Raw genomic sequence first — 26,072 nt, forward strand, 5'->3', positions numbered from 1 at the left:
ATAGTTGTAGATGTTCCTGGATGGGTACAAGCGCCGCATGAAATGCGCCGATTACATAAATGAAGATAATCACCGCATAACTGCGACGTTACTATACTGTGCCAAAGCAGACATGAAATGAAAGTGTAATGTGAAAATACGATGGTGTGTGGTATGTTATGAGGTAAGGTATCGGGTGGTTGCTGCCGTGGTATCCCTTGCCCGAACCCACCGAACACATGGGCGGTTGTTACACAAGGTCGTAGACGGACCGTCTACGCCTTGCGGCCGCCGGGAGCTTCTTCTGGGGGCGACTGCGCCTCGTGATAAGCAGTCGCCGGTGTCTACGGCGTGGCCTGCTGGCGGCATGAACAATGTAGTATGCCGCCAGCACAACAGCAGAGTAGGCGACAACAGCCGCAAGCCTATGAGAGAATGGAAAGTAGACCGTAGTGAGTGAGAGGACCGGCTTACCCGAAGACTGCGCTGTCGCCGGAGTGGCTGCTGGCCACGCCGTACACCAGGATCTGGGTCCCGACTAAGAAGCCGAGACCACAGCACCAGAAATAGTTGGGCAAGGTGAGGACTGCAAGCACTCCCCACCAAGCCATGGCACCACGACCAGCGGCCTTGCCCCAGTGGACGAAAAATCCGTCATGGACAAGGCCACGGTGTGGCGCACAACTGCTTGCAAAAAGCCTTACCAACATGCTTCACACACTTATTCCTTGTCATGCGTGCGCTCTTCAACGATATCTTACTTACATCGCTATCACTGCCAGAGTCTCATGTCGCGGCCTACCTTCGGTTCTGAGACAGGCGGCGCCTGCCTCAAGCTAAACAATGCCCAAACGGGCATAGTACACGGTGCGATCACCTCCAGTGTCTCCTAGTTTCAGGTAAACAAACTTATCAAGGTTTCTTCGTGTACCATTACCAACATGTTTGACTTACTCCTTCCAGTACAGACTGTATGAGTAAAAACTGCGACATCAAAGACCGCCAGAAGTAGACCATGCATTCAACTGAGACTGTGCATTCAGCTGGGCCGGGCTGAGACCGCGGTCCTTTTCTATAGGAGAGCAGCCGTCTTTGCAAAGAGATAACAATTTTCTGAGAAAAGGTCCGCGGTCTCTGCCGCAAGATATGGATGGACCACCGCCTTACCGGGTGGACGAGGGCTACCCTGAAGCAGTTGATTTCATCCGTCGAAACACAGGTACTGAGGGTCATTACGATTACTACTGAGACCGATGTTATCTTCAACTAACTTTACGGCCAACCGTTTACGAAGACTGCTTGTTGCGCACCTATCATGGACGAGGGCACATTGGCGGCACGGAGAGTGTACCGCCTGCGCGTCGTCAAGCAGCTAAAGTGTCTTGAAAAGTTGGTGCCTTCAAGATATTGCCGGAGTACTTCTAAACGTCCTCCCAAAATATACCTGTTATAGGGTGCGGCTAGAACCGGAAAAACGAGTGCGGCTTTCCACAAAACTGGCGAGGTCCACATGAAGAATGCTTCTCATTGAGATGGGCGGGTAGAGCGGTCAGAGGATCCCGTGGGTCACCGCCGACAGAAGCTTCCCCACATCGCGGGCAGCACACCCCCGTTCTTCGTGCTCCGCTGATAGTCCTTCTAAAATGGAGGACAAACATATCTGAGAGCGTCCACGTGTATATTCTGCTCATATCATCATTATCTGTAGTGGTGGGAACTCCAAGATTTGAGTCCATTCGAGCAACGAATAACGCGGATTTTTGATTTCCGGCGGCCTGTCAATCCCCTGTCACTCACCCCCCTCCCAGTCACCCTCCTGCGGATTTATTTGGGACATGGAAGACATCGCGCGCGTGTGTGCATACAAACACGAAGATCGCGCGAACGCAAATGGAAAACTGACGTTTTGTCGGCAGTGGAGCGGAATGGCGTTGCCCGAAGGTGCCCGAAAGCAAGCACACCTTACTATGCTTGTTCCGATTACTCGGAGGGGGATCCCCCCATAGAGGGCCCCCCGACGATTTCCCACCTCCCACGTGTTTGCGGAAGAGGATACACTGGGTGCGTAGTTCCGGTGCGGGACCGCGGCCGACCTCGCCGCAGCCGTCCTCACCGCTGGGACGTCGGTTGAGGTGGTATCGTGATGGACATGTTCCGTCATGGCAACCCTCACCAATCTCCGCAAGTGGGGTCTGCCTTCGTCACCGCGCACGATCTCTCCCGTAAGGTTGACTCCTCAATCAATAGTTATGCTTTTAGATGCGCGGTCAACAGTTGTGGTTCGGCTGGGGTCCCTCAAGGACCGGGTGAGCCGGGTGGAGGCGGACCTTGCGGCGGTGAGAGGAGAGCTCACCGCCGTGAGAGGAGAGCTCACCGCCGTGAGGGAGGAGTTCCGGCGGAGGGACGAAGAATCCCGGCGGAGGGACGACCGCCTTGGGCGGCCGGCCAAATTTCTGAGGTGATCGCCCTCTTCACCCACAGCAATAACGATAGTTGGTTGGCAGAGGCGTTGTCCGTGGCCGAAAAACCGATTGAGATGCGCCTCAAATGAACGCACGTTTTCCCGAGGTGATCGTCCTCCTACTGGCGACGTGTTCTCGTCCACAGTTAGTGTTATCACGGCGGATCCAATGGGAGTAACCTGTCAGTGGACCCGGCGCGAGAACAGTACGTGAGGGGGAGAACGTGCCGTCAGAAAGGGACCCTGGAAGAGTTCAAGAAGGCAAATCCCCTGTCAGGTTGCGGCAAAGGTTTGGTCGAGCAAGACTATTTTTTGGTCCAGAACTTTGAGGTCTGAACAGTGGGAGTTGTGCGAACAAGAGTGGGTACAGGGTGCTTGTCAGGGAACGTCCGCGTTAGCCGGACGCCCAATGCCAGCATATGTTGGTTGACGATTTATATATATATTGGCCCGATACAGCTGCATACCGGTGTCGGGGTGGTTAAAATTTTATTGAGATGATAGGGAAGGTGATTTGCGTAGTAGATCCGAAGGGCCGGAAGAAGGGATGTTGTGGCGGTGGACCGAGGGTGGAGAGGCCGGCGGGGTTCTGTCAATTGTATATAAAGAGTCGCGAGGGGTACATGGATTTGTTGGTACCGGGTGACTCGCCGCCGCGGATGACGACAAATCGGTATACGAGTCACGACAACGTGTTGTTTACAAATTGTCGGCTCTACGATCAGGAGGGGGACGAGACGAAGTGTTTGGCGTGTGTATTTAATCCGTTTCGGAACGAAGTGGTATTGTTTGGCGAAGGTGCAGGTCGAGGTGGCGCTGCAAGTTTTTCTGAGGCTGCGGCGGCGGAGCAGTTGTACCGGTTTATTCGCGGTGGTGTGACGGTGAGTAAGCATTCGCAGGTTGTGGATAGCGGAGCGGGTATTTCGTTTACGAGTGTGGGCAACGGTTCGGCTATGATGCCTGCCGCCAACCCGAGTCGGACGCGGGAAGAGTTGGAGAACGAGTTCTGGGCGTGTGTGCTAATGCTGGAGGCCTTGCTCTACCACTCCAGCTCGTGGCAGTTGTCGCCGGCGGCGGTGGAGTGTTTACGCGTGTGCGTGGACTCGGTTGCGCGCGCGGCCAAGTTAGACGCTGCACTCAAGTGGGCTTGTGCTAGTGGGAACATGACTCTGACGCAGCAGGTGGAGGCGGAACGGCAGCAGGAAGAGCGCGTCCGGCTGGAGGCTCAGCGACTCGAGGTCGAGCGTCAACAACGACAAGTGGAACTCGATAAACAACAAATGGATTTAATCAAGCAACAACGCGACCTCGACGCCCAGAAGGCCGCCCTCGGCCTTACACCGCCCACCGCTTCACCCCAACTCTCACCACAGGCCTCACCAGCGTATCCGCCCCAAGGCTTACCCCAACCTATCTACCAACCGCAGTACCAGGCCCAATATCCGACTGGCTACCCACCTGTCTACCCCTATGGAGCACCGCCTCCCGCCTACGGACCACCACCGGCCTACAGACCCTATGGACCCCCACACTGCCACGATCCCCACTACGACCCTCACTACGACCCCCACTGCCACGGAGGACCCCATGGGGGCCGTGGCCGACATGGCCGCGGCAGTCACAGCACCGGCAAAAACGTCGCCATCGGCCTAGGCGCAGGTGTCATCGGAGCACTCGCCGCCGAGGCTTTGTTCAATTAATCGGCCCCACGGTTTCAAAAACGGACGCCGGCTCTCATGCCAAACCCCGGCTCTCATGCCGGACCCCGGCTCTCATGCCGGACCCCGGCTCTCATGACGGGCTCCTTCAATGAGGATTTAGGTACCCAAAATCGTGTTATCCAAGGTTGATACCAAGTCAGGTGCAGGTCTACGTCGCGCCCAAGGCTACGCTGAGACCAAAAACTTCAGACGCTCTTGACCCACCCGACAAGGAGCGACGTCGGCTCTCGATCAAACAGGTCGACCAAGCTGGTCGGATCGGAGTCGTACTTTGAGTGGCAGCTCATTTTTTATATTTAACGCAGAGTTTGTTTATTAGACGCACCCGACACTCCACGGCTCCCGACACTCCACGGCTCCCGACACTCCACGGCTCACCACCCGGTGTGCCCAGGATGCACTGCGGGGCGTTGAGGGGACTGGCGACTGGGTGAGGGACTCAGCAAACGGCGGCAGGAAGCACATGTCAGCAAGCAGTATGCGACCTCCCCGCGTGTCAGTGCTGGATCATTTCGGATTCGCTGTGACACCATCATCGCGGCTTCGTTGCTTCGGGTTGTTGAGGGCCGAGGATTTGATGGTGAAATTGCGCGACGGAAATACGGGGTCGTGGAAATACGGGGTCGTGGAAATCCGGGGGAAAAAAGATATTGTATGGATGATGAAGGCTGGTCGAGTGGCGATGATGACCCCGTATTTGGTCGTCAGGGGCCGGTAATGAAGCCTATTCAATTCAAACCGGCGAATCGACCTCAGCGGCCGTCGTCATGGCAACGAGGTAGCTGGAATAATCATCCGGATGGGAATCCTCCTTCGAGCGTAAGTCGTGGATCTTCGACAGGGCCGTCTTTTATCAACCATAGAGGGCAGAAGACTGGGGATACTGGAATGTCTGTGGAGAGGGAGACTGGTCTCGATGGCAATGGTCCAGTTCATGGTGACATTCGAGTCGATGGTGATATTCGGGTGAATAGTGACATTCAAATGAACGCACAAGCCAATGGGGACGCAGATACTGGTACAGGTGTGGAGGAGAGATATCGCGCCCGAAGGATGTCGGCGTCTGTTATGGAGAGCAAGTATGGTGTCGGCTTTAGTCTCTTGAGCAAAATGGGTTTTGACCCAGCGAGTGCTCAGCAGGGCCCGATTGTTTTGGAGCAGAGGAGGAAGAACGAGGGTCTTCAATCACGCAAGCGAGGCCGACCGGATGACGACGACCACGGAACTCCTGCGGCTTCTAAGAAGGCGGGTGGCCTGCAGGGCTTCGGCGGTGGCAAGCGACGTAAGTGGCACGGAATGACTTCGAGCGAGAGCGACGGCGGCTGGGACTCCGAAGACGAGGACCAGAGATCCGCGGCCACCGGACCACTGCTTGCGACCGCGGCTCCGTCTTTGGCGACTCAGAGCTTGACCACGAACCGGCTCGAAGAGGCTCTCGACCCAGACATCTTCGGGTACCGCCCGGGTCCTGCCGGGAACCGTCGTCAGCGTCCCTTCAGAAGCCGGGATCGGGTGCCGTTCGGAGTCGCACCTTCAACGACGTACAGGAACATGCTGCGGGAGGTGATGTCTGATTCCGAAGACGAATCCTGGGGACCCACCGGAACAAGCCGAGATGCTGCGGCAGGCCGAGATGCTGCGACAGGCCAAGATGCTGCGACAGGCCAAGATGCTGCGACAGGCCAAGATGCTGCGACAGGCCGAGATGCCTCAGGCCCAGGGGCTATAAGGCGAGATGCTACGAAGCCGAATTCTATAAGGCCTCAAAGCGAAGAGCCTACAGCAGCTCTGTCAGGGCTAGAGACGGAGCTGAAGACAGGCCTCGAGCGGGAGATGGAAAACAGGCTGAAGAGCGAGGGCTTTTTAAAGAGAGAGTTTCGGGACGAATCATCCGCCACGGAGGGCGTTGCGGAGCAGTCTGCCATACCCAGCACGCAATGCAAGTCCGAGGAGTTGTTGGGAGGCCTTGTTAAGATTGAGGCTTCTCGTTCGGGGGTTGGTCCTAAAAGAAGTCAAGTCGTGACGCGTCTCTTGGGCTCCGACGTGGACGGTGCTCCCGTCAGGGAAAGTGCCGACCAGAAAGTTGTCGCCGTGGACCAGGGTGCGAAACGGAGGCAGAGCCACGTGGAGAGACTGAACGAAATTGAGCGAAGGATAACGCTGATTGAGTCGGGTGTGGCGGAGCGGTTGAAAACGCGCAAGGCGGAACTGGGGCTGTTAGCCGGCATCCCTGAGCAGCCGGACCTGGTGCCCACGGAGCTTCCGGCCTTCATCGAGGACGACGAAGAACCAGTTCGACTAGGCGGTGGATCGAATCCTCGCTCGGTTTCGATAGCGGCTTTAGATCGCCGGTCGGAACTGAAGCGGGCTTCGCCGACCGAATTTGTGGTTCCGGAAGTGACTGAGTGGTTCACTTCCCAGTTCAAGGCGTTACTGGCCGACTTCCAGGACCGCCTGGAGCTGGCACGTGTAGGCATTCTGGAGTTCGTGCTGCAGTTCCTACCGAGATGTCTGGAGGCGGATGCCATGCTTTGGCCGCTGCCCTCGTCCACCTGGTGTCGTTCGCAACTGACCTTCTGGCTCGACTATCTGGCGAGATCCGGCACTGATGAGGGCGGATCCCTGGATGGAGTCACGCCCCCAGCGATCCCTTCGGGTGGAGTAGACCAGGCCAAACAGATGATGGACCCGATCATGACCAGGGGCGTAATAGAACCTATATTGAAGCCCTGGTTCCTCAATAAATGGGACCCGATAAACCAGTCAGACGCTGGCTACAATTTGGTAACAAACTGGCTGGAGCGTTTTGTAACCAAGAAGGAGTGCGACCGATTCCTTAAGACTGCGGTGCTTCCCCGCATACTGGCGGTGATGAACACTGTATCTCTCTGGTATCCGTCTGGACCGAGAATTGCTACTCGTGAAGCCGCGGGTCTTGAAGCCGCGGGTCTTGAAGCCGCGGGTCTTGAAGCCGCGGGTTTTGAAGCCGCGGGTCGTGAACCCTCGGGTCGTGAACCCTCGGGTCGTGAACCCTCGGGTCGTGATGGAGAGCCCGGGTCGTTGCGTACGACAGGTGGTGGTATTGAGCGGTTGGTGACGGGACAGGTCTCGTCGTCAGGTGACCTTACTGCCACGCACTTGTGGGTTCCGCCGTGGCTGCCTATAATGTCGGGGGAGTGTCAAGACATAATTTTGGACGCGGTGGTTGACAAGGCGGTGGGGAGTCTGGAGGCATTACGGGGAAGTTCGCCGATGCGTGCGGATTATGCCACACCAATTTTGCCATGGAAGCCGGCGCTGGCTAAGAAGCAATGGGACGCCGTGATTTACAAAGGTCTGCTGGGTTACTTGCGGCGATGGCTGATCGCACAACCCGCAGTCCTTTCACCCGCTGTCCCCGACGGGCTAGCGGCCCTCCTTAAAGCGTGGCCAGACGAATTACCAGAACCGCTCGTGGCGAGCACCATCGTCGAAATGTTCGGTCAACGTTTATTACAACACATTGCTTCCGGCTACGCCGCAACCACCACCGAGCGTAACACACTTGAACTAGCACTCGAAGGATACGCCAGCTGGAAGGAACTTAGAAAAACTCAGCTCCCCGATCTCAAGAACTGGTTACACGATGCCTTAATCGCACTCAATCAGGCCGCCACTAATCAGACCGCCACTAATCAGACCGCAATCAATCAACGACCAACCGACAAAGCATGACGGCAATAGAAGCTTCCGTTTTTTCCAATGAAAGCCAACCTGCGAATACTGGCGTTCAATAGCACCCTTCCATACCTTCTTCAACAGGGAAACAACCAACGACTCAAAATTCAATCGTATGTGAGTCCGGTAAGTTCCTACTACGATCCGTCCACTGTCGAAGGTATGTTAATGGCTGCTGTTGAAGAGTCCCTGAGATTGCAACAAGATGTCCTAATCAAAAGTAAGCTGCGTATGCACACATGTGTGTGGTTATGTATGTTACCGATGTATGTTACCGATGTATGTTACCGATCAGTGTTCTCGCACACCTGCTCATGATTGGTCCGTAACTTAGTTGTGGACTTGGATCCTCAGACAGTATTGGACCGAAGCGATTTCCTACCACTGTGGTTACTGCAATATCGGAAAGCACTTACCACAATGGAGGACAGTCTAGTTAGAAAAATCCCCAAGTCCCTGAGTGCTAATCATATGAACAGGTTACGCGTCATGCGTGCTATTGCGCCGGTAGTATGCGGCTTGATGGATATGACTTTCGATGAGGCTATCGGCGAGTGTCGGGAGAAGTATGGCAGCGATTACGCCTACGAGGAGTGGGACCTATCGGAATTCGCGGCAAGTACTATTTCGAGTGACGTCAATCTCAAGGTCCAAGTGGGTATAAAGTACGTTCCCTTTTCGAGCTTCTCATCGCAGCAGTCGTGCAATGATGTTCTATATTGAGCGCACACGCATTTACGCACACGCATTTACGCACACGCATTTGCGCACACGCGTTTGCGCTAACGGTACTTTAACACGCACGTGATGAAGCATGCGTGCGTCTTGGCATAGTGACCTCGTGTGTGGCCCCACGGACGCGATTACGTTTCTGGCCGAATGGTGGTGGCATCAGATGGCGTTGAGTTCCGATGGTCAGGTAATTCTGGTCATTTGTTTCTCGTGCTTTTCAATTGCGCCTACCTGGTCCAGCGTCCGGTTGTTCCTTTTCCGCGAGTCGGACGGCCCCTTGTGGCCCGTCCGTTCCTGGGCCACCCACTCGTGGAAGTGTTTAATGAGGAACTTACGGGCCTGTACGAGGGTGGCGGCCACATGGATGACTCTTGGCCGAACGGCTATGTGTCCAACGTGGTTCATGAGGACCATGGAGACGTGGACGACGGAAACCATGTCTGCAGCGCACTTGAACACACACACACCTGTCGCCGGGTACCAGTAGCACGCAGCGCTGTGGTGCCGCACCTGCGCTAACCCCATCTGACCCCAGAACAAGCTTGCACTGTCTTCAATTGCTTCCACTATCTCCGCTTCACTCATGCTACTCAGACTCTGTGCCGCCACCAATTGCAAACAAATCCACCGGTGCTTCAACCGAACCATCCTTCACCCGCGATTTTACCCCCAATTATTTCCACCCACTCACTACCACCACCACCACCGGCCCAGCAGGGAAGCCCTGCTCAGCCCTGCTTACTGCGGCCTGCCGGAAGGTTGTGGCGAGCGAGGGTTACCGTCGTGGGGTTATCCTCGTGGAGTCCGTCAGGTTTGCGGGTGTTGTGGGTTTGGTCGTGGTGGGGTCGGCCTGTTAGAAAAAGTTTCTTGGTTGGTGCCCTCCGAGGCCGCGGCCCGGGCCGCCGAGTCCAAGGAGGTCGTGGGCGGTGGCGGGTGCTCGGATGTCGGTGGGCGTGGCATCACTGGGGGGCGGTGATGGCATGCCACGATGCACAGGGGGCTCGCCCATCATGATGCGGTCATTGAGCGAGGCGCCACGGAGCGTGTCCTGCGTCCCGTCGGGTCCCACGAGGTGGCGGACGTCTACGGAGGGGTGGGCTGGATCGTCCGTAAACCCAGTCCGAGAGAAGTTAAGCGGATCCACGCCGTGCTGCGCAAAGCCTTGTGACCGGGAGGGCGAGGGCGACATCGGTGAGGGGTAAGTCGGTGAGGGGTTGACCGGTGAGGAGGGTGTCTGTGGTACCTGTCTGAAGTTGCCCCCGGTGATGGGTCTAAACTCCGTCGGATCGGTGGGCGAGTATTCGATAGGGTCGTATCTTATGCCCTTGTTGATATCCAATCCCGCAGGCGCACCCCCCTCGAATAGGTGTCGCCTCAGCGGGTCCGGCTGAAAGGGGTTTTTGTCCCGCTCGCCTGACAGATTCTGGAAACCACCTTGCCCGTCGGGGAAACCTTCGCCAGACTGCTTCGAGTGGTACTGAAGCGACTCCTTCTGAAGGTCGCCGACCGTGACGGGCGACGGCTCGATTAACGACGCGGCGGCCTTCTTCGTGTGCTGCCAATGACTTAATTTCGCTTCCGCCTTCTCCAACTCTGACGGAGTCGGCTCTACCTCGGCCGCTCCCTCCGCCATTAATTCCGGCTCCGACTCCTTCCTTGAAGCGTCGATTTTTTCTGAGTCAATTTTGCTGGTTTCGTTCGGGTCATTTGTTCCGCCCATTTTTCCAAAGCGACCGAATTGTTTGTTCAAAAGAGGCCTATTTTCAAAACGGTTCGGGAACCCAGGGTCATACTTGTCGCTCATGACCGCTTACTAAGTTGCTGCTGAATTTGGATCAGATCGATTTGGGGTCACACATTTCCGAACCTAGCTGACGTGCCTCGCCAATGGCCTGTCGTTCACTCGTCAATCGCCGCCACCCGACCGGTTTATCCAAACAGGGTGACGGTGAGATAGGAGAGTAGGGCGAGGATCGCAGCACCGGTCCAGAGGATGGCCATGAGGGTGAGGCTTGGACCGAGTCTGTTGCAGAGCGAGCCATGCAGATCGACAATAGAATCGCGCACAAAACGACAGTCAAGTTGGGCCTGGAAAGCGTCTGCGCTTTGCCACATGCGTAGAGGTGGACTATGGGTGGAGAGGGAGCTCATAAAGATCTTGCCCAGTAGTTGGTTATCCATGTCCATGGCATCTATACTCGACTGCCGCAATTTCTTCACAAATGCTGATCGCGATCCTAGTGTTGTGTACAACCCGTTTTGTAAGTGGTAAGGACTGCAATATTGCCCGATCAAACACTGCTCAATGAACTCCGACTCCTCGTACATAACTTCTGTTGACGACGACGCAGTACCTGTCGATCCGGTCGGATTGTTCTGACTTACTACACGTTCGTTCCGGGTCATATAAGTAATCGCGGCTCGTTTCATCTTTGTCTGTCGCAGTATGATGGATTTAGGCACGCTGATATACATAGCATAGAGGAACTCTGCGGTCCGTGCCGCGTCAGCGGAGTCGTGCATGCAACGCAACAGGTCCAGCAACCCTTCGCTAGCCACCCCCATGTGCGCAGGCAACAACTGCCGTTGCGGCGCCGTTTTCAGGAACGCTCCCAGCATCCGACGTGGGGCCGAGCCCCCTTGGTCGTCATCAGTTCCTTGGTCGTCATCAGTCCCTTCGTCGTCGGTTACTGGGTCCCAGTTCGTTGATCCACGACCCATGTTTCGGATGGTGGTGAATAACTCCACGGGCATGTAGCTGTAGCCCAACACGATCGGGTCGCGCCGGGCCGCAAGCAAACGGGTGATACAAGCCACATCCCATTCGACACACACTCGTGCACTTTCACACGAGCCAACTAACTTCCGCATGTACGCAGTCGTCTCCCCTGGTCCGTAAAAACGTCGCACCACCCCCGCCGCCGCGCTGCGACCGGGGCGACGACTATCTCCGACATGGCGACTTTCTAGACGACGAGTGCCTCCGAATGTGGAGTTGTAATACTTGACGTAGTACTTGTCCCAGTATTGTGTCAATGTAGCTTTAATCACTGGGTCGTTCAGGTCTTCAAATGACTTGCTTTCAAAACTTGCCCACACTATGGGCGGACCAGCCCGATAGACATCCGAACCTTCTAAATCAGGAACCGGCAACGCCCACTCCTCCGGATCCATCCCTTCAATGGCTGAACGGAACTCATCCGAATATACCGGCTGTGGCGACCACATAAATATATCTTGACCGAATACCACCAAGCTCTCCGTCAAAATATTCTGGAACGTTTTGAAACTTTTGTTCCATGGCTCCCAATAATCTAAATCAACGCGTGATAGTAATGTGCAAACATGTGTGCAAACACGTGTGCAAACATATGTGCAAACATGTGTGCAAACACGTGTGCAAACACGTGTGTGTGTGTGTGTGTGCAAACACATGTGTGTTATTACTCGCAAGGATGTTCCCAGTTGCGTTATTATACATGCATGTTTTCCACACCTCTATATCAGTGGTATCTAGGCTTCGAAGGTACGGGTACGAATTATATCGATCTTTGATGAAGAGCTCATTGTTGATGGTCCGGCAAGAAGAAGAAATGCGACCTGAGAGGAAGATTGTGAGCACTACGAGTCCAGCTAGCAATGATACATTGATTAAAAGTATGACGTATGCGAGACATCGGACGGGTGTACGAAAGCAGACAAGAAAATTAGACCGACCATTTTCCGGACACGAACGTTTCGCACACGAACGTTTCGCACACGAACGTCTCCCATTCGGGGATTCATTGGAATCTGATGAGCTGTTCAGGAGCTCTTCTTCATCAATAACGCTTAATCTATCAGCTAGTCGATCTTCCGGCGGGTCTTGTAATACTTGCCGTGTAAAGCTTGTTCGAGCCCCATTCCTGCCACTTCTATGCCCGGCTCTACGGGAAGCATTTCCCGTTCGTCGCAAAGATGTGCCGTAGTAGAACAGTGCGATCACGCCCTGGACAAACAGCAGCAGGGGGACAAGAATGACGCAAACGGCCACGATGTACATGATAGGTTTCGAACCCGGGGCCTGGAGATAATCTCGAAAGCGAAAGGTAAAGTTATCGTCTATCTGGGCGTCTGCCAGGCTAATGGCATCCTGATCCATACGACGTCCATTAAGAGATCGCCGGGAATTGTCACTGTCGGCGGCACTGTCGGTGGTAAACGCGGTATCAGTGGTAGACGCGGTATCAGTGGTAGACTCAGGAGGGTATGTAGGGCAGTCAGGATCCAGACAGCGGGTGTCTAGCATTCGTGTGTTTTTTTTGTAGATCAAATCTAGGAGGTCAAGTAGGAATCTAGTGAGGAAGTTAGCTACGCTGAGGACTGCACTATCGATGTTGCGGACTTTATTGACATACTGTTGACCGGCGTTAATGATTTCTTTGAGGGCATCATGAACCTGGGTCGGAACCTTCTCCTTTGAGAAAAGTTGCACGACGGGCAACTGGTGTCTGTAGACCCAGCCGAAGTCCCAGACACCGGTGGTGTAGATTCCGCCTGCTAGTCGGTGTAATAGAGGTGAGGTAACTGGTTCACCATCATCGTCCGTAAAGAGCTCGTACTCAGTGGCTGCCAGCGCATGGTCTGTATACAAGATCGGCGACCAAGGTAGCTTCAAAGTCCCCAAAGGAGAGTTGTAAATAATATTTCGCTCCAACAGGTCTTGGAAGGCATCTGTCAATAAATCCATGAAGGGTGCAATTTCGGACAGACCTGGGAACTTCTCGGACTTTTCCAATATTCGAACACCGACATCCAATCCCTGTTCTGATACCATTTTCATTACTCTACTATAATCACTATTCTTCTTCTCATCATTACTTTTAATATCGTGTGACACACGCGTCCCAGTATACAGCGCCTTAGGAACTGGGTCGTGCAAAGACACAATATTTGGTGTATCGATTAACGATCCAAAATAAATATTATAGATTACTTTGGCTGCAACACACTCTGGAGCTTCAACATCCAGCTTAGTTGCTTGCATGACAACAAACCAGACGCCGTAACCAACACTACCGAAAGTCACCATAACAAGGGCACATCTAAACAGCAAATTTCGCGTGCGACCACAAGACGTACTTCCTTCATCTTCGCTCTGACCTTTTTCGCCATCTTGGCCATACCTTCTTCCGTGACCAAAATTCCACCTGGTTATTTTCCGTATTATTTGGACCATAAGAAGCACCAGCAGCACTCCTATGGAGGCCATGAGGAATACAGCGATAATTTTTCTCATCTCCAGTGACCATTGACCCGTCTGTAGCACCGGAGTCACATCAGAATAAAACCGGGAACCCATCCAACGGAAGAAGCTTGTCTCACGGAACGAATTAGACAACAAATAAGGATCCCGACCGGGCCCATAGTACATACTCGGATCCTATGCATAGTCCTGGTGTTTTTTTGCAGAGAGTGTTGTGTGCCAAGGTAGTGATACCTGACCATGAGTATTGCAACGATGCAAGTATCATCCATCCACAGCTGGTGGCCACTGGGATGGTGGCGGAGTGGGATGGTGGCGGAGTAGGACACTGGGAGTGGGTTTGTGAGGGTCCTACCCTAAACGATTGGTTTGTAAGACGGCATGCTGTTATTAGATTGTTGATGATAACATGACGATTTGACAGAATGGATTCTGTTGTGTTTAATGGTCCGTTGGGATATGAAGGGAATTGTAAATAAATTTCTCGGAACGGCCACCACCACTTTGTCATACAAAATTCTGAGGGGCATATGATAGTTGCCGCGGCTGGATTAACGAGGAGCATTGCAGGTCTCAATGCTGTCCGCGGTGAGGGAGCATCGTGGGGAATTAACTGCCGACCGGGACATGAGTGTGCGACGTATCTTGCTAATGGGCGCTCGATGGTGGAAGACGTATTTGCCAAGGACGGACTGGGCCAAAAAACATACGGCTCTGGATTCGACAAGAGTGCTCATGAGAAGGGAGCCATTCTTGAGTTTGATGGTCTTGAGTTTGATGATGCCGAATTCGGAGGTTTTGACTTGAACAATGTTCTAGGTGGTGGCCGGTCAAGTGGTGAGCGCATGGCGAAGCGACAAGGAGGCCGAGGTAAGTGTCACGGCCACTTAACGGGTAGTGTAGAAGTGCCATGCGAAGGCGCCCCCTACCTGTTGGAGCGGCGCAAGCGGGTGGTGTCGATGGCTAGCCTGATTCCAGTGGGGGCCCGAGGTGTATTGATGCTGCCCGTAACGTTTATGACTCAGGCCTATCAACTGACACAGCCTCAAGAAAATATATACATGGTCGGCCTAAGCAACCTGCCTTCGGATACGCTCTTATTGGACACTAGCGTCCAAGTAATCAATGATCAGATAATAGAGGCGCGGTACAAGCCGTCAGTGTTTGGACGAGTGTATAGGCGTGTTTGTGCAAACGAAGTTGTACGTGGATTTCTTTGGTACCCAAAAGAAGCGCAACGCGAAATAATAACACCTATATTCCAGGTAGCCCGGGAAACGGTAACTACCTGGCTGGTGCTACCGGTCCGAAGACTTCTTGGGCTGGCTAAGATGGAGCCTGAAGAGATTGAGCCGCCGCGATTGTTCTCGACATATGGCGGCACTCAGAATGAGGCCTTGAAACCAGCCCCTCCGGTGGCTGTTTTGGAGTTCCCTGTTGAGGAGCAGAAGGTGTACTGGAACGCATTTCTGAGTTCATTCAATTTCAATGTTCCACAGGCAATGAGCAGTTTGCGTGGTCTGAAATTCGTGGCCAGCACGCAACCCATGGCCCCCGGAACTGCAAGGGAATGGGCGCTGGGTTTTGTAAGGACGTCGCCCCGCTATGTCACCTTCTTCGACGACGATGACATACCCCATCCACTACGGACCGAATGGGTTTGGAATGTTTTACAACATCATAAATTGGACGCTGTGATTCACGGCTATGAACCGCAAAGGCTTAATCGCAACCGGAAGCTTAGGGACTTAAGATCGTGGTACTACGACCTTACTCAACTCTACAGGAAGAGGAACCAATTTGACATTTTTGGAACGAGTCGATCAATTAATAATCAGGAAATAAATACAAGCAATGAAAATGGTGGAAGAGCAACTGCAACCAATGGGGCAACCAATGGGGCAACCAATGGGGCAACCAATGGGGCAACCAATGGGGCAAGCAATGGGGCAATAAGAAGCCTCCAAGGGAATGTCAGTTTGTGGACGCGGCTATGGCATCGGGGAAAAGACTTAGAACTACAAGAAAGAGAGCTGACAAATATGGAACCCGAAAGATCACCTGATGAGCTGCTAATAAGATCCGATGTTACGTCTACAGCTCATTGTAATATTACAACTGCGAGACCCGATTTGGGGGAATGGTATGATGAAGACTATCCCGATGAAAGATACTTGAGATTTCCCGAGCAATATTTCTGGTCTTACTTTCAGAGGCCAAAACTACACAGCGGCTGGATCACACTCAGAACCGAAATACTGCAGAATGAGATCCATTTCCTTCCATTCAAATCTGGGGAAGATATTTATTTCGTTTGGAAACTGCTAGCAGCTTGCAAACGCGTCGGAATGTACCGGAATGTTTTGGCCAAATATAATCATCCACATCTGATTGATTAATATCAATATTATGAGACCAGATCGAACGCACACACGTGTGCGATGGCTTTACCCGCAGATGCGATAGCATTTTTCTTTGGAGGATTTTTCTCGGCGTTGCTTGTGGCTTCTATTGGTTACTGCACCTATTGGCGAAACGGCGGTATTGACGACCGGGTGGCGCGATAAACAGCCATGGGCCTCATAAGCTGTTAGCTAACCCTCTCTTCCTCATCCTCATCACTAAAAGATCTCACAGTAACGACCAGTTAGGCAACAAACGACCACTGGCAACAAACATGTAAGCGAGGGCTGTTGTTGTCGACCAGTGTCGAGACCAGTGTCGAGGACCAGTGTTGAGGACCAGTGTTGAGGATCGGGCGGGTGGACGTGGGGTGATACCTAAAAGCGAAAGTGTGGACCTCAGACAATTTGTGTTCTGAGTATTCAATCGATTGGCTTCCGACTAGTCCATATCGTCTAGCCATCAATACCCGAGAATGACGGACGTCGATAAGCCAAAGAATAAAATAGATTGTCTGAGAAATAAGAACTGAATAGCAATTGCTTACGGATACGATTAGGTTACATACATGCAATCCAACCAAGTTTTTATATCTGAAACTGAGAGGCTGCCATTGGCTGCCGCTTAATCTACCAGAACGAGTCTTCTGATAATGATGGCTTACATGTAGCTGATCTCGACCAGAGATGCAGCAATGGAGATTGCCACTGAGCCTCCGCCGACTAGATTGAATAGTTCATAACGACCGACGCAGAGTGCTGCAGACACATTGAAAATCGCCAGAGGGTCCCGTAATCCCCAGAAGCCTGCAGCTAACAGTAGTTCTGTGTAGGGTACAACTACAAAGATAGCAGCTCTGTGTAGGACACAATATGTTGGCATACCCCATTTGTGATTGTTGAGTGTGCTTGGACTCCGTTGATCCGGACCCCACAGCATGTCTGAAAGAAGTTCTGATCAAGTATCAAAAAAACTTAGTCGTTACCACACGGTGACACAAGGTTCAAGTGAAGCTGTATCGCATTTGAATACCATCTGTGCTCATGATACAACATCTGGGCCTGGGCACCCAGCCGAACGGGGACGTTATGATGATAACTTGAAGCAGCATGTGTATACAGCTAAGCATGAAGGCGCCTTCAAAAACAATGCAGGTGCAGGTCTGCCTTCTCTCCATCATCCCCATCATCATGGATCCGGCCCTATACAAACGGCCAGAACAAAACAAGGATTCCGTCATGGACTTTCATTGGACATAGCCAGAGAGGAAGCTAAACGCTCCCTCATGAACGTAGCTAAACAAATCCATGAAAAAGACAAACTCAAAAGAGACGAACGACAGGCATTCCAAGCCTTCAACAACACACCGGAACGCCAACCATTACGCAGACAAGGCAGTGTTGTCAATGAAGACAATCGCACACACTACCAGCGCTTTTTACGAGACTAGTCTCCAGCACACTAGTCTGCTCAATCAGGTATGCTCGGATCAGGTACAGAACATACCGTCAGATCGGACTGTAAATAAAGGTAGGTGTCAACTTCAGCCAAGAAACGTCAACGTCAGCCAGTAAGCAGCTTCAGCCGGGCTGCCCACGAAAGGTAGTTAGCATGGAGTGGTTGGACATAGAGTGGGTGGCTAATAATCAGATTGTGACCAATGTGGGTGTTGGCTCTAATGTATAAACCAGTATCAATCAGGTAGTTGGCTTGGCAATGCTCCTGGGTTGATCGAGTAAAAATTCTATAACTAAGATTCCTTGGCGGTAGGCGGCAATTGTCAGATCTCACATCGCCAGCTGAGCGCTTCTTCCCGGAAGACAGCCTGAGATGGCCGATCCATGCTGGCGGATCTATTACAGGGTTCGTCAACATTTACAGATCAGCGGGATCGTCAGGCCACGTGTGTTTCGAAGCGCTGATTACTTGAAGCGCAAAATCTGGGCTTGAGTCTGGGCGTATTGAGCCGTCGGAGCCATCTGCACTCTTCTATTCTTGGCGCTTGACTCGACTGCGATTTTACCGGGACGCTTCTCTCTCAGGGATCCCACGCGCGCTGCTAACATCCTGGCCTCGGTTAAGTTATAAATCGCTAAATTAGTTAAACCCGCGAAGTCGTCTGTCGGTTGATATTTGGCCGCCCCTAGAATCCTCGCTTGAGTCAGCTCATACACTGCCAACCGGGACTCCATCTTCTGACAACAAGAAGAGCCTAAAATAGATAATCACTTTCGGGTTCTGGGTCCCCGGGTTACACGCCCGCCCCCAATGCCCTTTTTGAGGCCGGCCCATATATTAATACCTGGTCAGGGCGGGGTGGATACCATGTCAGGGCGGAGTGCGTGACCCCCCACATGGTACCCACCATGTCAGGGTGGGGTTAAATGATGCTTACCACATGGATCGCCCATCATTAGTTGCCTCGCCACCGTTTCATTGTAGAGAACCTGGTGCGTACTGCTGACGGCGTGTGTCGCTGCCTTTTCCGCAATTGGTGCCGACTTGTTCATTTCTGAACGACCGTACAGCAAAGTCTGAGCTTGGGTCTGATTATAGGTGACTTGATGATCAGGACTTAAATGGGTCTTGAACAAGCACAGCCTGACGACTGGTCCTTTAGCATCTGACTCGGGCGCGGTACCGGATTTCGCAGCGTCGATCCTGGAGTTCAGCGTCTCCATATTTGTTTGCGTCGCTTTAGTTCCATTTTGTTTGCGGTCAGCGGCACCAATCATAAGTGCTCGAGCGGTTGTCAATTCGTAAGTAAGCAGTGGTGGCTGTGTGGTGGGCGCCCACGGCGATACGGGAGCCCGATATTGCTTCGGCGATACTGCAGAAAGAGCCAGGGACTGCGCGGTAGTTAAATCATAGGCGAGCAAAGAAGGCCTCGGAAAAGCCTCGGATTGGGCCCGCGGGCCAGCAGTGGACGTCGAGCGGGTCGCTCCTTTCTGTTCGGAGGCACTCGGCTTGGACGACAGCTGGGATACCACTCGGTTCGGACCTTCGTCCTGTGTCTGGGAAGAAGTACTTGCCTTCATAACGTGTCTCGGCAGCATGTCACCCGGCTTCTGCCTCCCGTTCTGTTCCGGCATAGTCCTGTCTGCTTCTTTATCCGTCGGTTCGTCTCCCGGCCGGTTAGCCGGCAATGCGCCCTCTGCAGGTACTTGTTGCGCTTCGGCCGAGGAAAATGCCGCACCATGTACAGCTGGAGACCGCTTCGCATCCTGTCCCGTGCGTATGTCATGTATCTTCTCCCTGACATAGCTTAGGAACCCCATTGTCAAAAAATTACTCTCTCTTTTTCAAATGTATTCCCCGAGGTGCAGCTTTTCTAGGAGACCCAGATCCAAAGAGAAACTGCCCGTAAGCTAAATCGGAACGCCCGGAATTCAACTCCGAGGCCAGAGGGCCCTGCACCTTGTTAATATCTGACAATGGAACGAAGATTATAAAGTGTGTGCACACGCGCCCGCACATGGTGCTGATTACCATGCTCCTCTGTAGCTGCAGCGTCTTGTTCCATGTTTGAGTGCAGCAGTTCCTCTAGCAGCTGATTTCTTTCCTCTAGCTGTAGAATTTGTTCCTCTAATTCTTCACTCCGTTCTTGCAGCTGCAAATTTCTTTGCTCCAGCTGCAGGCTCGTTTCCTCTAGCTGCTGATTCCTTCCCTCCAGCTGTTGATTCCTTTGTTCCAGATTCGCAAGCTGCCCATGGATGTACCGTAGTTGACCACCGGAGTCATTAATTAGTTCTTCGACAGAAGCGGCATCCTGATCAATGCTGTTTCGTTTCAAGGCGTACGCAGCTGCAAATTCTAGAGTTGAATTAATAAAGTAGTGTACCTATACTCGTTTCACGATCGAGCCTATCGACTCCGTCATTTTTTCCTCCCATCGGCAGCATCTCTTCCAGTCTACAGGAATACAGATCTGGATTCGGTGACCATGCAAAGAGCCCCCCTCGGATGATCCCCTTTAGTAACATTTGCTGGACGGAGTTTGCTGGACGGAGTTTGCTGGACGGAGTTTGCTGGACGGATTTTGCTGGGGGGCGGGTGGAGCTGGGGGGCGGGTGGCTGACTCTGTTTGCACATCCTGGAGCTTCTTCTTTAATCGCTCGATTTCGTAGCCATGCTTTTCGATGGTGTCTAACCACAGCTATAGAGGAACTAATTAGGTGGTCCCAGATGTACGGACGCGACTTGTATCCCAGAGGATATGGCCGCAGCCACAACCGGTACGGTAGGCCGCAGCCAGCAGCCCCTACCTTTTCGAATTGGTCCACACTGACATTCAATATTTCCAACAGCTCTAGTACCTCCTCATTTCCGTCCGAGATCTTCACAACTCGTCTGCAAGCCTTCTTTAACCCACGCAGCAAGAGTAACCCTGAGATGAAACCACGTAACCAAGCTTTCTGCAACCAGACCTCCAGATCATGTATTACGAGGAGGACATCTGCCCAAGGATAACTTAGCCCTACCCTGCTGTCTTGGCGAGCTTGGTAATTCAGCAAATTGGAGCGGCATCTAATTGCAACAGTCATTTTCTTCGCCCCGCACTACATGCGATAGCATGGCGTTTGGCAACTGAAAACAGCTGATGGCGTGGCAGTCATTATTGTCTTCATGGGGTAAAAAGGTCTACGTACGGCAGTCACAGACCGCCTCGGCCCGGCCGGCGCCGCTACTGGCCAGCCCAATGAGCCCAACACTGACCAGTCCATTCTAGCACCTGCCAGTGCCACTGACATGTCCTGTGATCTGAACCGCATGCATGTCCTGAACCGTGTGCCTACCACGCGTGGTTGGACAAGCCAGCCAGGCCAGACAGACCTACTACAAGGGGCTAGAGGTAGAAGCTGTTGCCTGCTGGAGGACCAGCAGCGGCCGCGAAGGCGGAGGTATTGGAGGCGAGTTTAGCACCGGGTCGTGTGCCAGGGGCCCGAGCGAATTCATAGGCGTCGGCGTTGGCCTCGTCGTTGATTGGTGCATAGTTGTTCACCAGCAGACTATCGTTCACGGTGCGGTCGTGGAGCGCAGAGGCGTGGTAGTGGAGCAGGGGTTCGAATGACATGGCCCAAATGACTGCACCCGTGAGCGCCAATAGTTGCACGTACCCGAAGAAGGCGCCGAAGTTGGTGAACACCATCAAGATCTCCAAAAAGCCCGCCAGTCCGAATAGACTCAATAACGACCAGCCGAATTCCTCATACGTGCCTTCATCATGATACACCTCCATGTAGAACATGCCCAGGCCATACAGCATCAGCGCGATGCCGTGAATCAGATGACCAAAGTGGAAGAGCGAGAAATCCGCGCGTGTTTGGTTCAAGTGAGTCCACCAGCGGTCGTTCAGGAAGTGATGACTGTAAACGAAAGCGATGAAACGGATGCAAAGCACCAGGAGATCCAATAACAGCGCCGACTGGAAGAGCTTAGAGCCCGCTCGGAAACCTCGACTATACTTGCCGTTGTCAGTTATGAAGCATTGAAAGAGCAATAAGCCGGCTGTTCCTAGCCCGTAGCCGAACAAGAGACAACACATTGCGAAGGTGAAGGTGGCCGAGTTCCGCATAGTCTCTCCGACGTTGAACAAATCGAACGTCCATACCCCGCCTCCCTGGCCCAAGTGCATGAACAGCATCAGGGCCAGCGAGCCGAGTTGGAGAAAGAAGCCCAGTCGCATGGCAGGAAATATCAAACACGTAATGGGGTCCGTATACCCGTCCCCTCGCGTAATGCCTTCGTCGTAGTCGACAAGCTCTGGCTCCTGCTGCCACACCAGTCCAGTGGGCTGCTTAGTCACCTTGCGCGCCCGCTCAGCATAGACGTCTGCCGCCGATCGGCCTGGGTCGTCGAGAGCATATTGGTCCATCATCTTGCATGCACCACTGCACTCCAGTGCACCCTCCGGATGTATTTCACCTACGTTGTCAGACCGGGAGAGCTTCCGCCTGGCCGCTCGCCCCAGTGCAGACCACTATGGGATAGTCTAATATCATTCAACCTCCGGCTAGGACTTTTTCTCCAACTGACGGCCTTCACAGCGCTGAACGTTGTCTCGCTCCTTTCCGGCCGCGGACTCGGCTTCTACATGTTCACAACCAGCAGCTACCGGCTACCTAGTTCCCTCTTCGCCTTCCTCGCACTGGTCTTCTCACTCCAATACCTAGTGGGCACCTGCATGGTCAACGGATTCCGAAACATCGGTGATGATGAAGGAAGTATCAAATACACGCGCGGTTATCGCTGCGGTGTCAAGTTCCTCTCTGCCGCCTCTCTCCTGGACATGGTCCAAATGGGTTTGCTCGCCATCTACTTCCTCTCTCAACTGCGTTATTATGACGACATGTGGCAGGTCGAAGCCATCCAGCCAAACCCCATCACCATATATTGTCTGTTCATAAGACTGCTCCATGTGGCCTCCCTTGTGCTATACGCAGCTGCCTTCTTCTATATGGAGGCCTACCATTCCATCGGAACTGCAGAACTATGGGGATGGGGCATAGCCTCCATGTTTGGCACCACCGCCTTCCTCGAACTGCTCTCGCTCGTCACTGACTCCCGAGTCACTGACCTCATGTTCACTATCCTCAATGCCTTTGTCCTAATGTCCAGTGCAGTCTGGGCGCAAACCTTCGAGGCCTTAATTGTCAGCAAAGAGGTGGACATGGACCAATCTGCCCTCAGAAACGAGTGGTTCAAGAGCAGGAACGCGATGGCCTACTACGGTCCGCCCATCGAGGAGGGAATCGAGATGGTCCGAGAATAATTAGCGGGCGTGCGCACACGTGTGTGCGAACCTTTGATTGTCCATATTTTCCTCAACACCACCTCAATACCCGGCCCCAGCGTGAAGGTATGATCCTGTGGTGCCGAGGCTGCAAGTACGAGCAAGCAAAACCAATAAACGAAGCGACAACAGAAAAAGTTTATTCGAAGACCAGCTGCTGAATTGCCTTGGACCATCCGTCATTGACCGACGGTTCCGCTAGGAATTTAGCTATAGATTTTACTGAGTCAGAACCGTCACCCATTGCCACGCTGTAATTTGCCCATTTTAACATTTCAACGTCGTTGTCCGAGTCTCCCAGGGCAAGGATGGTTTCTCTATTCCATCCATACACTTGACATAAAGCGGCGAGTGCTTGGGATTTATCCACTTCAGTATTCAGTATGTGAAGACCCTCGACAACAGGCTTGATGACGCGCATGTTGTAGTAAGGATTGTCTTCAAGAAACTTGAGCATTCGGTAACGATACAGTTCCAAGACAACTGGGTTTGCGGTTATGGAGAAGTGGAAGACATCATTTAAGTCATCCTCGACTATCTTGCGATTCAGTAGCTCGTCATGCCACTCGTCATATCTTATACAGAACTCGCGGAATTGCTGAAAAAAAAAAACATAATTCAGACGGAACAAAGCTATACCTCGGTTTCAAAATCCACAAAAAACCGTTCCGGCTTATACACCGTAATCACGTAGGTATCGTCTGTAATTCTTGCGTCGGCAGGCATCACTATGGTTTTGGCTTCTTGAAGTATTTCCTCTTTCCATTCGTATAATTTTTGAATTGCATCGAACACGTATTTCTTATTCAAGAAGTTGGTGTATACTACATCTTTTTCATCTTTCCCGAAGGCGATTGCTCCATGGCTGTAGACGCCGGGGAAGAGGGGTATTTGGTCGCCACCTTCTTGTTCGGCCAGCGCATGTTTGGCAGCTTGTAACCCGCGTCCAGTGCAGATTATAACTCGTTTATTGTTTGCACGTAATTTGTCGTACATCTCTAATGTGCTTGATCTAAGATGTTGTTCATGATCCAGAAAGGTCCCGTCCATATCGGTGGCAATCGTTTCTATCGTCATCCGCGGGCGATTTGGAATTTCGACTGCGAAATTTACATTTTTTTCATGTCCACTTCTGCTGACTGGAAGAATCAGGGGAACGCAGCGTTCAAAGAAAGCCGTTTCCAGGATGCTGTAGACTGTTTTACCAAAGCCATCGAACTCGATCCGGAGGACCACGTGCTCTATTCGAATCGTTCTGGTGCGTGGGCGAGTTTGGAGAAGTACGAGGACGCGCTGGCAGACGCTGACGTCTGTACGACCCTCAAACCGGACTGGGCCAAGGGTTGGGCCCGCAAAGGCCTGGCGGAATACAGACTGGGCAAGATCATGGAGGCGGCCAGGTCCTATGCTGAGGGTATCAAGGCAGACCCACAGAACGCCGCTTGCCAACAGGGATTACAATCGCTTAGACAGGGCCCGGGCAGTGAGGTTTTCGAAAACCAAATGAAGATGCGAGTAGCCATGAAACTAGCCCAGGACCCTACCATAGCCAAGTACATGGAAGAAGACCCGGAGTATATCGACCGAATCCTGGGTGTGGTCAAGGCTGCCGGACAAACTGGAAACCTGGAAATGGCGCTTGCAGGTGCCGGAGACGTCCGCGTACAGGAAGGCATCAATGCTCTTTTCGGCGTAGACGCCGCTGCTATTGCCGGCGCAACGGCGGCCTCTGCTGCCGGACAAGAGTCGTCGGCTAAACAAACATCCGATCCCGTGACCGAGCCGACGGCTGAGGGCCATTCGCTTCAACCGGACACAGAAGAGTATCGTGCAATGGAGGAGAAGAGAATGAGGGAGAGTGAAGCGTCTGCGCTCAAGGCGGAGGGCACGGCGGCTTACAAGAAACGTGACTTTGCCCAGGCTGAGGCGAAGTACCGGGAGGCCTTCGAAAAAACGCCTTATGACCTATTGTTATTGAATAACGTTGCGGCTGTGTACTTAGAACAAGACCGGTTTGAAGATTGTCTGGCGGTAACACAGGAGGCATTGGAGAAGCGTTATGAGGCCAAGGCGGATTACAGCGACGTGGCAAAGGTCTACAACCGTCGTGCTGCGTGTTTCTTAAAAATGAAGAAGTTCGACGAAGCCATTGACGCCTACAAACGTTCGTTGACAGAGGACAATAACCGCACCATTCGCGCGTCTTTGCGGGAAGCCGAACGTCTGCGTGATAAGTGGGCTCAGGAACAATACGTGAACCCGGAGCTAGCGGAACAACACAAGGAACAGGGCAACAAACTGTTTAAAGAGCTAAGGTACCCTGAAGCTAAAGCTGAATATGACGAAGCCATCAAACGCAATCCAGGCGATGCTAAACTTTACTCTAACCGTGCTGCTGCCTTCATGCAATTACTCGAGTACCCTTCCGCTCTTAAGGACTGCGAGAAGGCTATCGAACTTGACCCTGCCTTTGTCAAGGCGTATTCTCGCATTGGCATGTGTCATTACAAAATGAAGGAATTCCACAAGGCCATGACATCCTACCAAAAGGCACTCCAACTCGACCCCGAGCATGAAGAAAGCAGACGCGGTCTCGACTCCGTTATGCTCGCCATCCAACAAAGAGCACGCTCCACCGACATCGACCAAGAAGAACAAATGAGAGCCATGGCAGACCCAGAAATCCAACAAATCATCGGCGACCCGCAAATGCAACTCATCCTTCAGAGCCTCCAATCAGACCCTTCGGTAAGCACACACACTAACATACACAACCTGTTCTTTCTCGCAGCGCCTGATCGAGTACATGAAGGACCAAAGAATAGCCGAGGCTATAAACAAACTGATTGCGGCCGGCATTATTCGCACGCGCTAAAACCCTTGCGTCCTAAGAGCACACACGCATTTTTTTTGATAATCGGTTCGAACATCTTGCGCGCATGCAGGCAGACAGGCAGGCAGGCGCTTGTGCCTAATATTTTCCGACTGTGACAAACATCTCCGTGACAGTGTCACTGCAGT

The 26,072-nt window shown here is 52.8% G+C and overlaps 12 protein-coding genes across 12 annotated transcripts; 6 read left to right on the top strand and 6 right to left on the bottom strand.

Annotated features, from left to right (window-relative positions):
- Positions 1–2,937: 2,937 nt before the first annotated feature.
- Positions 2,938–4,140, top strand: GNI_003800 (hypothetical protein; the record flags this gene model as incomplete). The annotated part of the gene is made up of 1 exon (XM_011130226.1): positions 2,938–4,140. One exon carries the CDS (start codon positions 2,938–2,940, stop codon positions 4,138–4,140), a length of 1,203 nt encoding a protein of 400 aa, XP_011128528.1.
- Positions 4,141–4,815: 675 nt separating this feature from the next.
- Positions 4,816–7,875, top strand: GNI_003810 (hypothetical protein; the record flags this gene model as incomplete). The annotated part of the gene is made up of 1 exon (XM_011130227.1): positions 4,816–7,875. One exon carries the CDS (start codon positions 4,816–4,818, stop codon positions 7,873–7,875), a length of 3,060 nt encoding a protein of 1,019 aa, XP_011128529.1.
- A 27-nt stretch (positions 7,876–7,902) lies between these two features.
- GNI_003820 (hypothetical protein) lies at positions 7,903–8,601 on the top strand (the record flags this gene model as incomplete). Its single annotated transcript, XM_011130228.1, has 2 exons — positions 7,903–8,098; positions 8,213–8,601. The coding sequence occupies 2 exons, from the start codon at positions 7,903–7,905 to the stop codon at positions 8,599–8,601; spliced, it is 585 nt and encodes a 194-aa protein (XP_011128530.1).
- An 862-nt stretch (positions 8,602–9,463) lies between these two features.
- GNI_003830 (hypothetical protein) lies at positions 9,464–10,330 on the bottom strand (the record flags this gene model as incomplete). Its single annotated transcript, XM_011130229.1, has 1 exon — positions 9,464–10,330. One exon carries the CDS (start codon positions 10,328–10,330, stop codon positions 9,464–9,466), a length of 867 nt encoding a protein of 288 aa, XP_011128531.1.
- A 209-nt stretch (positions 10,331–10,539) lies between these two features.
- GNI_003840 (putative transmembrane protein) lies at positions 10,540–14,023 on the bottom strand (the record flags this gene model as incomplete). Its single annotated transcript, XM_011130230.1, has 3 exons — positions 10,540–11,924; positions 12,058–13,694; positions 13,776–14,023. The coding sequence occupies 3 exons, from the start codon at positions 14,021–14,023 to the stop codon at positions 10,540–10,542; spliced, it is 3,270 nt and encodes a 1,089-aa protein (XP_011128532.1).
- A 494-nt stretch (positions 14,024–14,517) lies between these two features.
- GNI_003850 (glycosyltransferase family 2 protein) lies at positions 14,518–16,254 on the top strand (the record flags this gene model as incomplete). The annotated part of the gene is made up of 1 exon (XM_011130231.1): positions 14,518–16,254. One exon carries the CDS (start codon positions 14,518–14,520, stop codon positions 16,252–16,254), a length of 1,737 nt encoding a protein of 578 aa, XP_011128533.1.
- A 1,926-nt stretch (positions 16,255–18,180) lies between these two features.
- On the bottom strand, positions 18,181–19,536 carry GNI_003860 (hypothetical protein; the record flags this gene model as incomplete). The annotated part of the gene is made up of 2 exons (XM_011130232.1): positions 18,181–18,470; positions 18,654–19,536. The coding sequence occupies 2 exons, from the start codon at positions 19,534–19,536 to the stop codon at positions 18,181–18,183; spliced, it is 1,173 nt and encodes a 390-aa protein (XP_011128534.1).
- A 143-nt stretch (positions 19,537–19,679) lies between these two features.
- Positions 19,680–20,785, bottom strand: GNI_003870 (hypothetical protein; the record flags this gene model as incomplete). The annotated part of the gene is made up of 5 exons (XM_011130233.1): positions 19,680–20,071; positions 20,106–20,170; positions 20,338–20,414; positions 20,524–20,645; positions 20,704–20,785. 5 exons carry the CDS (start codon positions 20,783–20,785, stop codon positions 19,680–19,682), a joined length of 738 nt encoding a protein of 245 aa, XP_011128535.1.
- Positions 20,786–21,104: 319 nt separating this feature from the next.
- On the bottom strand, positions 21,105–22,133 carry GNI_003880 (putative transmembrane protein; the record flags this gene model as incomplete). The annotated part of the gene is made up of 1 exon (XM_011130234.1): positions 21,105–22,133. One exon carries the CDS (start codon positions 22,131–22,133, stop codon positions 21,105–21,107), a length of 1,029 nt encoding a protein of 342 aa, XP_011128536.1.
- Positions 22,134–22,352: 219 nt separating this feature from the next.
- On the top strand, positions 22,353–23,030 carry GNI_003890 (putative transmembrane protein; the record flags this gene model as incomplete). Its single annotated transcript, XM_011130235.1, has 1 exon — positions 22,353–23,030. One exon carries the CDS (start codon positions 22,353–22,355, stop codon positions 23,028–23,030), a length of 678 nt encoding a protein of 225 aa, XP_011128537.1.
- A 160-nt stretch (positions 23,031–23,190) lies between these two features.
- GNI_003900 (HAD superfamily hydrolase) lies at positions 23,191–24,128 on the bottom strand (the record flags this gene model as incomplete). The annotated part of the gene is made up of 2 exons (XM_011130236.1): positions 23,191–23,649; positions 23,691–24,128. 2 exons carry the CDS (start codon positions 24,126–24,128, stop codon positions 23,191–23,193), a joined length of 897 nt encoding a protein of 298 aa, XP_011128538.1.
- Positions 24,129–24,173: 45 nt separating this feature from the next.
- Positions 24,174–25,926, top strand: GNI_003910 (putative stress-induced protein sti1; the record flags this gene model as incomplete). The annotated part of the gene is made up of 2 exons (XM_011130237.1): positions 24,174–25,799; positions 25,843–25,926. 2 exons carry the CDS (start codon positions 24,174–24,176, stop codon positions 25,924–25,926), a joined length of 1,710 nt encoding a protein of 569 aa, XP_011128539.1.
- Between the last annotated feature and the right edge of the window lie 146 nt (positions 25,927–26,072).

The sequence above is a fragment of the Gregarina niphandrodes genome, assembly GCF_000223845.1.
Source record: "Gregarina niphandrodes unplaced genomic scaffold scaffold00001, whole genome shotgun sequence".
NCBI classification, from domain to species: domain Eukaryota; phylum Apicomplexa; class Conoidasida; order Eugregarinorida; family Gregarinidae; genus Gregarina; species Gregarina niphandrodes.